The sequence below is a fragment of the Archocentrus centrarchus genome, unplaced genomic scaffold (assembly GCF_007364275.1).
Source record: "Archocentrus centrarchus isolate MPI-CPG fArcCen1 unplaced genomic scaffold, fArcCen1 scaffold_35_ctg1, whole genome shotgun sequence".
Classification (NCBI taxonomy): Eukaryota; Metazoa; Chordata; class Actinopteri; order Cichliformes; family Cichlidae; genus Archocentrus; species Archocentrus centrarchus.
In genome coordinates this window covers 2,030,015-2,040,099 of record NW_022060262.1, presented here as the reverse complement: position 1 = coordinate 2,040,099, position 10,085 = coordinate 2,030,015, and the positions used below count along the sequence as shown (strand labels likewise).

The following is a 10,085-nucleotide window of genomic DNA, read 5'->3' as shown; positions in this document are numbered from 1 at the left end:
AAAAACAGCTGTAGTTGACGTCATTGATTACATTGATGAATTGTTGCAGCCCCAATCAGGAGTAAAGACGACTTCTGTCTGAGGTCTCCTTTGATTTTCTGCAGCTAATTATGCAAACAATACCAATAATAAGCACAACAAAAAATGGCACACTAATTATAAATGAAAGAAATGCATCCTTGTGTCCTCCATCCTTGTGTCCTGCACCCTTGGCGTTTTCATCTGCAGAGCAGAAACAGGTGTGAGGACTCAGCTACAGATATGCTAACAATACTTCTGGTTTCACACATTAAAACATAACAGTCAGCAGAGGCGATCTCACAGCTGCTCGCAGTGACCTGGATGTCAGAAAAGTAATAAAATTATCTGCAGCTACTTGGTTCATAACTGCTGAGTAGCATCTCTGTGGTCATGTTTAGCATTTTAACTGCTAACAGGAGCAGACAGACACCACTCAGCAGTGTTAGATCACAGCGACTGCAGAGAGTCTGACGCTTTTATTTTCCCTCTGCTGCAGGTGCACCAAGCAAAGCACCTTTCAAAATAAATGCATAAAAATGATGCAAGAAATAAATGACAAAATCAAAGCTATATATTCAGGATTATTCTCTATATCAGGGGTATATCAGGGTTTATCCTCGCTCTCGGGGCCAGTGATCATCATTTTATGCTTTGTGAGCTCAGTGAGGCAGACACATAAGTACAGCTGTGTGTCAGCAACATAAATATAAACCCACAAGCCATCACACGCAAACAAAAAAAGGACTAATAAATATAACTTTGAGGTTGTGAGTCAGTGTCTCACACACTGCAACACCCAACACAACGAAACTTCTCGCTTGACAAATATAGTATCACACATGAGATGAAGAGCAGAAGCAGAGATGAGCCCGCTGCCTGCAGTGATGATTTCTGAGCCACTGTAATAAAGTCTGAGCTAAGGTCAGAAACAAACTATAAATAATAAATACAAGTATTTATTCATATTTATCAGCTGGGTGTTTCTGCACAAAAGAGAAAACATGTTTGAATCCTCTCCAGTGTTTTCATTTGAGTTTTCACTTACACAAAGACAAAAAAGCAACACTTCTAACAGGAAGAGGCGTGGCTTTCTGCCTTTATCATACATGGATGGATAACCACTGTGAGCCTAGAAAATGCCAACATCATAACACAGAGATGCAAAGTACTCATCCATAAACAACCATGCTGTGAACACAGTAACCTGAACCTCTCCACACTGACCTGAGGCTGTGACTGTGAGGTTGATGGAGTGCTTGAACTCATTGATGACTCTCTCACCACCTCTGATGCTGCTGCTTGTAATCACACACTCGTATGTTCCTGTATCTCTGATGCTGACGTTCCTCACAATCACAGAAACATCTCCGTCCTTCATGGACGGATCTCTCAGCTCCACTCGGCCTTTAAAGAAGTCGTGCTGGTAGTTCTCATACCAGCGCTGATCTTGGAAGAAGAACACATACCCATCTGACAGGAGCTCAGGTCTGATCCACTCTAACAGGGTGATCGGTGCATCCCCGGGACCCCGACACTGAAGAGTGGCATCTTGTCCAGGCCTCACTTTGACCTCTGTGTGATTGAAACACAAACAAGTAGAATAGGTTGAATTTTTTGTTCCAGTAGGTGAGCACATCGAGAGAAGTCTATTTGGACTGCAGTGAACACTTTACTGAAGAACTTTAAAAAAGCCTCAGTGGATTCATTAATTAATGATGACCTGCAGCTCTGCAAGCTTCTGAAATGTTGGTGTTTTATTTTCCATAAATGATGTTCATATATCTGTCAGGGAGCATGTGACAGGATTTTTGTCTTTTCAACAAGTGTGTCAGTAAATAAACTCTGACATTAAGCAGCGTTTGTAGTACAAAGCAAGATAAATGACTTAGCCCTTTAACAATCCTGGAGTTTTTTTTCACATGTATTTGGGCCCGTATACGGGCCCAAGGAATGTTAAAGGGTAGTAGGGTCTGTCAGGGATAGGGGAAGGTACCTGCAGACACAAAGATGCAGAAATTTCAGCTAGAGCACAGATTACAAAACTGATCTGTCTGTCAGCACCCCAAATATTTAATCATTGAATTAATTTCATTTTGATCTGACTACAAACCAAAGTGAGTTCCAAATACATCCTCAGATGATTAACGTAGGACATCCAACCATCCACCCACTGTTTATCCAGGGCTGGGGTCGCAGGGCAGCAACCTAAGCAGAGAAGCCAGACCTCCCTCTCCCCAGCCACCTCCAACAGTTCATCTGGGGGACCCCAAGGCATTCCCAGGCCTCGGGGTCCCTTGGGAAGGGTTAGATGATTATTTTTAATCAATCTGAAGTCCATAATTTCACAGTGAGAAAGACTGTAAACATTGAAGACAGTTGCCAGTTTTCCCAGGAGTGGAAGTTCCAGCTAATTCCCCCCAAACCAGTCTGTGTAATGCTTAGAAAACTGCAAAAACCCAAGAGCTACATCTCAGACTCTACAGGCCTCACTTAGCATGTTAAAGGTTAAAGTTCATGACAGGACAGCTAGAAACAGACTGAACAAATATGGCTTGTTTGGAAGTGTTGCCAGGAGAAAGCATGCTCTCTCTATAAAGAACAACCATAAACTCCTCTTTATGCCAAAGTGTTCTAGAGTAAAATCTGAGGCCCGCTGTCCAACAGATAAAGCTCAGCCCAAACTGGGTCATGCAACAGAACAATGATCCCAAGCACAGCAGCAAGTCTCCAGCAGAACACCTGAAAAAGAAAAGAACTGCAGTGGCCCAGTCAAAGCCCGGACCTCAGCCTGACTGAAATACTGTGGTGGGACCTCAAGAGAGCTGTGCATAAAAGAATGCCAACAAACCAAAATGAACTGAAGCAACGCTGTAAATGAATGAATGATGTGAAAGATTTGCAACCTCACACAGGCAACGATTACTTCAAGTTACTGCAGGTAAACATGGTTCTAAAAGTTACTGAATCATGAGCAGTGTTAATTTTGTTGACAAACATTTTGGTCAGTTTTCATAAACGGCCCTTTTTTCATGATGATAACGAGACGATAGCTAAATAAAAACTACCTAAAACGATAAAAACGAAGACAAAATTAATTGACACTTTCGTCAAGGAATGCAAACGAGACAAAAATGCTTGGCAAGGACGACATCCAATCAGAACTTACTTAATTTTGTGACAGGGCGGGACAAGTTAGGAAAACATCCAATCAAACGCACAGATGCACAGAATTGCTCTAAACCTAAACTAGCCTGTGATTGGTCGTTACTTCCAATAGAACTAAGTGATGTAAACAGTGTCAGCAGGGAGAAAGAGAAGAGCCGATGTACGGACACATTTGTCCTTTGACGCTGTGACAAACAAAACGATGTGTAAACCATGTGGAGCGACTATCTCGGGTAAAAACACACAAATCTTAAACGACATCTGCAAACCAGTCACCCAGATCTCCATGCAAAGGTCAGCATTTTAATGTCATGCAGGGTAAAGTGTTTTTCACAGTTTAGCGTTTGTGTTTAGAGAAAATCTCCACACCGCGGTGGATTAGCCTTTATAATCTTAGTCCTGAACACTGCCCTGTACCTTTCAGAGCGTCCTGCTGTAAAACGCTCGTATTATCTCAGTAAGGTGGTGTTAATGATAAGGTGTGTGGGAAGCAGGTGAGACGCTAATGTTAATATTATTAATAATGTTCCATAAATTTGAATAAAATTTGTGTAAGTGTGTATAATGACTAATTCAAGGGAACCGAAGAAAAAGCATTTACATTTACTTTATTCTTATGATAATTTCATCGACTAAAACTAGACTAAAACTAAAACTATTCAGATGAATAAATTATGACAAACTAAATTACATTTTCATCAAAAGACTATGACTAAAACTAAATCAAAATTTGCTGTCAAAATTAACACTGGTCATGAGGTGTTCTCTTTTCATACATTATTTCTGCACTTTAGCTTAGTTTTTATTAAATAAATAAATACATAATGACTGTGTAGTTGTTCACCTGAAGCTGTATTTATCTAATTTAAAGACCTGGAGAGGACTGCATTATTTATTTTTTTTATTTATTTTTTTTACCATGCTCTGATATGTGAAACCTCAGAACTAAGAGATGATGCAGTTTGTTTTTACCATGATTGAATAAACTGATTCTCCTCTAGGTCTAACCTAATAAACTCACTGAAAGCAACAGCAGTCAGAGAACATGCTAATGAAGGAAGAGACACTGATGTAATCATTATAAACAGGGAAAAAAAGGATCAGAAAACATCACACATTCACTGCCGTTAAACACACGATACAACAACACAGCATTAGCGGTGGGCAGATCAATCTAAATATCGATAATACTGATACCAACGTTGGTATTGGTATTGATCAATACCAGTGTAATGAGATTGATAATTTAGCTTCAGTTTCTCTCCTGTATGCAGCGCTGTGGCGAGCTGCTACTCTTCTCACAGCACAGAGCAGGCACACTTTGCTCCTCCCCTCGCTGCAGTGTTTTGACGTTATACCATCATGTGAATGTAAAATATTTTACTTGGTCATGAAAATTCGTCAGAATTCTTTAAGAGTATTGGTCCCAGTATCAGCATTGCAGTATCGCACACCACTACTCAGCACTGTGTAAGAAGGTAACGGCTGCATTCTCCTGAGCAGAAGAAGCAGCCTCATCCACCGACGCCCTGCTTACACTCGCGCTCGGACTGCAGCCTTTCATTCACCCGGACCTCGATTCGTTCTTTAGCGACATTTGAGAAAAGTTTGACATGTGGAAAAAAAGCATCCAGCCAGCACGCCCCTCATGCCCCCGCTGTGAGAAAGCTAACCCAATGCATCTCTTTCTTTTTAACTAAACTGCGTCTGTGACTCAGCGCGCAAAACCAAACTTTGGTTTCTCTTTTACACTGTCAACCTCTTTTACTTTCTCTGCAGCCTGGCACCCTGTTATTATTAAATATAATGATGTTGTTTTCAACAAGTGCTAAATGTTAAAAATACTTCCTAACCTCTCTCACGTTTTTTTTTTTCCATATGTGGCATCAAATAGAGGCTGCTTCGTTCATGCAGCATTACGCGTAATGCTGCATGAACGATGGTTTACATTCTTGATAAAATAAATCTCTGTTAGCAGACTGCCAGTTTGCAATTACTCCAAAAAATCATTAAACTCACCTTTCAACGCAGAAACCATAAAGACCGTAAGGGACAAGAAAACGACCACAGACGACATTTCTGCAGAGTCATGAAAGCCAGCTGTTCAGTTATTGGTTTCGGTTTTGAAGGGCGCGGAGGGGTCTTCCTTTTTAAAACGAAGCTTTCTCAGAGCTAGTCTGACTTTTTTGCGCGCGCGCGCCTGTGTGTGTGTGGGTGTGTGAGGGGGGGGGGGGGGGGGGGGGGGTACTCTCCTTTGGACTTAATGATAAAACACACATAAACAAAGGTCAGATCTGCTTTACATCTGCTTCCTCTCAGAGACAGACATCCCCACTGCACTGCACTGTGGTGAAAATTATATTTGGAGATCAAAATGCAAAATTCAGCCCAGGATACAAAAAAAAGCCTGGGGAGAAATAATCCCTGCTGCCTTTTAAAGGAACCACAGCAGTTATAATTATTTGTGTCCAACTTCTCACTGCAGCTGCGTTGTCCTTTATAGGCTCGGTTAAATACACTCTGCATACATTACAACCTCTGGATCAGACTGGCGCAGTGTGAGCATGGTGTTCCTAATATACTGGGCACTGAGTGTATATCTGATGAATTTGAGGTGCAGATGTTTGTGTGTTGCATGTCCTCTAACACTCAGGGCGTGTCTCTCTGCGGACTGCAGACCCGCGCAATTAAGAGATATTATCAGAACCGGGTGATGGAGTTTGATTAATAATATAAAAATAACGAAAAGGCTCCAAGAGAGCAAAGCTGAAGAAAAGAGTCAATCCCATAGATTAATGAGTGTGTTTTTCCGCTCGTTGCTACCGTTTATTTCTAAAGTGACAGCCGCGCATAACTAACAGCTTACTCAGTGTGTTGGGCTCAGTGTCAGTCGCCAGATTAAAGATCTAATCAAACTTTTATACAGCAAAGTTACCTAAAATTCCTGTTCACCAAATTCTCAAGTACATCCTTAGTCAATCTCAAGTGAAATGGCTGTAGACATTTAAAAATATTGCAGCGTAGAAATAGAAATATGGACACAATCACTGCTGCATCAGCAGATATTCAAAAATACATAAAAAATCCAAATCAAATTGTTTTCTGAAAACTCCACCATATCCTCTTTAAACATGTCTTCCACTACACCTGACACCATTTTCAAGTCAAATAACTGTAGGAATGTGAAATTATGACACCCTGAAATCACAAGATTACCCTCATACACCCATGTTTAAACAGATATTCAAAAATACGTAAAAAATTGAAATCAAATTGTTTTCTGTAAGCACCACCATATCCTCATTAAACATGTTCTCAGGTGCCTCTGAGAGCATTTTCAAGTTATTTGACTGCAGTATTTTGAAGTCACCACATTATACCACCCACTGATGTATAAGAAGCTATTTAAAAATCCATGAAAAATTTAAATCAGCGTGTTTCTTTACAAACTCCCCAATATTCTTGTTCAGCATGTCACTGGGTACTATTTTTGATTAACTTACATCTTTTCTAACAGCTGTATCAAGGGGCAGATTAAAGGTCAAAGGTCTCTCTCTCTATTTGTCCCATCAGTGTCATCAGCCTTCCTGCCAGCTCACCCTTAATACCACCAATAAGTCTCTTTTTGGGTGTCAGGGTTGTCAACAGTGTGTTCTTATTTTGTTCCAAGTTTTAGAATTTGCCATTTCTACTGATTTCTGCAGCTAATATGACAAAAATAAAATGATAGTAAAAGATCTATGTAATATTTGATATTTTAGCCTCTTTAATTTTCTGTAACTTTGCTGTATAAAAGTTTGATTAGATCTTTTTCACACAGTTACAACCATGTACCTATGTTATTGAATCTAGGTATCATAATGCATTTGACTTATCTGATAACTATCTAATAGTAGCCAAATGTTGCATTAACCATTTGGAACTTGCCTTTTCACAAATAAACTATGAGTATGAACATGGTGCTATATGGTTGTAACAACCTGGTTATGATATTCTTGGAGATATGCAAATATGCCTGTATAGTGTTGTTTATGTTGTGTATCAATTTAGTTTGTATAGAATATGCAAACTATTACAAAAATGCACTAAATTATATTATTTAAGTCTGTTAAAGTATAGATAGCTAAATTTACGAGGTGCACCTAAAGGCACCACGGGTTGAACCGCATATACTGAAGTAAATGCGCAATTTTTTTTCAAGCGCGGATGGCGTGACTCCGGTAGATTAAAGTGACAGTAATTATACTGCCTGAAAAATCTCTGGGACACAGCCTACAGATGTAACTGTGATTCCCGCAGTGTGACACAGACGAGCGCCGAACATAAAAACATGACTGTACATTTATTGCATCGCCAGGTGAACACACGCAGAGTCCTGCACACACACAATGTAACTTTGCAGGACTTCCTGCGTTCGCTGCTCGGCAAAGTGAAAGCTGCTTCTTCTTCAAGCTCAGATCAAACGTGGTGGTCGAGTTCCGCCTACTCTGGAGAGAGAAAATACACGCGCACACACACGCACAAAACACCCTACAGCTTCAAAGTCACTCAGAAACACCTGCTGCACAGGTGTGCCGGTAAAAATAAAAGCCGGCTTGTTGTTTAAAGAAGTTACAGATCAGCTAAAAATTTCAGGAAGTAAAAAGTGGGAATTCTCAGTGAGTTGGTGTCGTGGCCACGTGTTATGCTCACCCATCCATTGTGTCTGGGTTCCAGGTGAAACCGTCACGGTTAAGTTTCCACACAGGTGGGTTCTCTCGCTGCTTCCGGGGCGCAGCTGAACTTTCCATCTGTCAGCCTGTTCGCTGCCCCCGTGGAACAGCGGGGGTTTGCCCGGTCAGCCTGCTCGACAGCCCGGCCTCAGGACACAGATAAGAACTTCCACCGAGGACATAAAAAAAAAAACCTTTAAATCCGTCTTAAGTGGCAAAAATTAACCAACGAAGAAGCTGTGATCCACGATCCAAACTCCCACATTCCTCCAGGTGACCGTTTTATCAGAGATCTGCGCCCGTGAGAAGAAGCGTGGCAGTCTTCCTCCTCTAAGCCCCTCCTCCACCCGAGAAACGGGTGTCACTGAGGATGCTTCATTCACACTTCCCTTTCTCACTAGAGCCAATCAAACACACAAGGAGCTACAACAAAAATAAATGTATTTAATTACAAAAATAATAATAAAATGAAGAGGATGTTTTATAAAACTCCGCTTCTCACAATTGTGGCGTTTGTGTTTTTTTTTTTTCACTGTGTTCATGTAGTTGCGTGTGTGTATATGTGCGTGTGCGTGTGTGTGTGTTTCAACGTGTCAGAAATGAATCAAAAAAGCAAAGATGCCTTTAAATTTGGTTTAAGTTTGAAACATAATTTTAAATCAGAATCATGCACACATGTCCTTTGGGTTTTTGTCTCCTTCCTTAATAAACCAGTTTGTAAGATTAACGTAATCAGAGAGTCTTTATGTGATGTTTTTAGATGCAAATAATTTCCTCAAAGGCTACAAGACAGATTGTTTTCCTTTTATAACAAAAAAAAACCCTCAGGTGAACATCTGTACTGAAAATGTTGTTCTTTCCTCTGTGCTCATCACTTTAGTGCACGCTGTGATTCATGCCTCAGCTTAAAGCTAAAAGGTTGGAGGACTTTTCCCCTCGAGCTGCTGCAGATAAACCACACAGACCCTAAACTGAGAGGAAGGAGGAGGGTTTAACTGCTGCAGTGGAACACAAACATCTCACACCTCAGTGCAGCACGATGGATCCAACACCTCTGCTGTGGCCGCTCTGTAAGTAACACATGCTGTCTTAATATGTGTGTTTCAGGTATACTGGCTAAGGATCGCAGTGAGATACAACCAGAGATATTTGCTGTTACTTAATAATTAAGTTTTAATGACCTCAGGAAAAATGGGCAAGAGATGAAACTAGAGAGCGGAAATGGACCTTTAAGGAAGGTGGCTTCACAGTAATAAAGAAGTGGAGGTCTCAGCTGATTTCACCCAGCTGTTTTTTTGTCTTTAACAGGAGGGTTTGACATTTTCAAAATTTCATTTCATTACATTTTGTCCAAAATCAGATCTTCTGGTCGGTGCTACAGAAAAACCTCTGCAGTGTTAAACTGTCCTCACGTCCTCCTACAGGGCACATCCTGTTTAGAGAAAACGCTCCAAGTTCATCAGTCAGAGACTGTTTGTGGCTCGTTTGGCAGATATTTAGTGTTTAAAGCAAAAACACATTAAAATCTGTTGAATCTTGAACTCTTGTGATTTCTTTTCAGCCCTGATGTCGCTGCTCTGCTGCACTACAAACCAAGGTGAGTGAACCTCCTTTGACAAACAAACATAAAGGCCCACAAAATACTGAGTCTCTCCTGGACCATAACGGAGCCACAATTAGCCAAAAAAAGATGCTGGAACAGAGACAGATGAGGCTCAGCTGTGTCTGCTGTGGCAGTCAGAACAGGTTTAATGTCTTGGAGAAGTGAAACTAGCCTGTAAAACTGTGACGATCCTTTAAAAATATTCAGGAATGTTTGATTAAAAATTCTGCCACTGCATCAATGGCTTTACACAGTGAAGGAAAGCTCAGAGTCTAATGATTCGAACACTTTAAATCAGATCAAGTTATCATGAAAACATCAGAGACTTTACAGTGAATACACAGGAAACCACAGGCTTCACCAAACATGTGAGGGGGGAGTATCACGCTGTCTGTAGACTGGTCCTTAAATGCTTTTAACACGAAAGGGGACGATTCAAATAATGTGAACTTTATTGCTTTATACCAATTTATTCTCTCACAGCTCGTCTGACTGTGAGTCCCAGCAGCTCTCAGTTCTTTAATACAGACTCTGTGACTCTGAGCTGTGAGGTGGACGACAGCTCTGCTGGATGGACTCTGAGG

General features: G+C 40.8%; 1 protein-coding gene across 2 annotated transcripts; it reads right to left on the bottom strand.

Annotated features, from left to right (window-relative positions):
- Positions 1 to 8,198, bottom strand: LOC115776599 (V-set domain containing T-cell activation inhibitor 1-like). 2 transcript variants are annotated; one of them, XM_030724331.1, is made up of 3 exons: positions 7,879 to 8,198; positions 1,246 to 1,593; positions 1 to 222 (listed from the first exon to the last, which is right to left on the bottom strand). In XM_030724331.1, exons 1-3 carry the CDS (start codon positions 7,880 to 7,882, stop codon positions 56 to 58), a joined length of 519 nt encoding a protein of 172 aa, XP_030580191.1. In that variant the 5' UTR covers positions 7,883 to 8,198; the 3' UTR covers positions 1 to 55. The 2 variants fall into 2 exon arrangements, with proteins under 2 accessions (XP_030580191.1, XP_030580190.1); XM_030724330.1 differs by lacking the exon at positions 7,879 to 8,198 and adding an exon at positions 5,206 to 5,327.
- Positions 8,199 to 10,085: the final 1,887 nt, after the last annotated feature.

Excerpts from the sequence above, each read along its gene's own strand:
- LOC115776599 (XM_030724330.1), bottom strand. The coding sequence starts at position 5,263 with ATGTCGTCTGTGGTCGTTTTCTTGTCCCTTACGGTCTTTATGGTTTCT. Across the intron at positions 1,594-5,205 it reads TATGGTTTCTGCGTTGAAAG|AGGTCAAAGTGAGGCCTGGA; the intron begins GTGAGTTTAATG and ends TCAATCACACAG. Across the intron at positions 223-1,245 it reads CCTCACAGTCACAGCCTCAG|ATGAAAACGCCAAGGGTGCA; the intron begins GTCAGTGTGGAG and ends TCTGCTCTGCAG.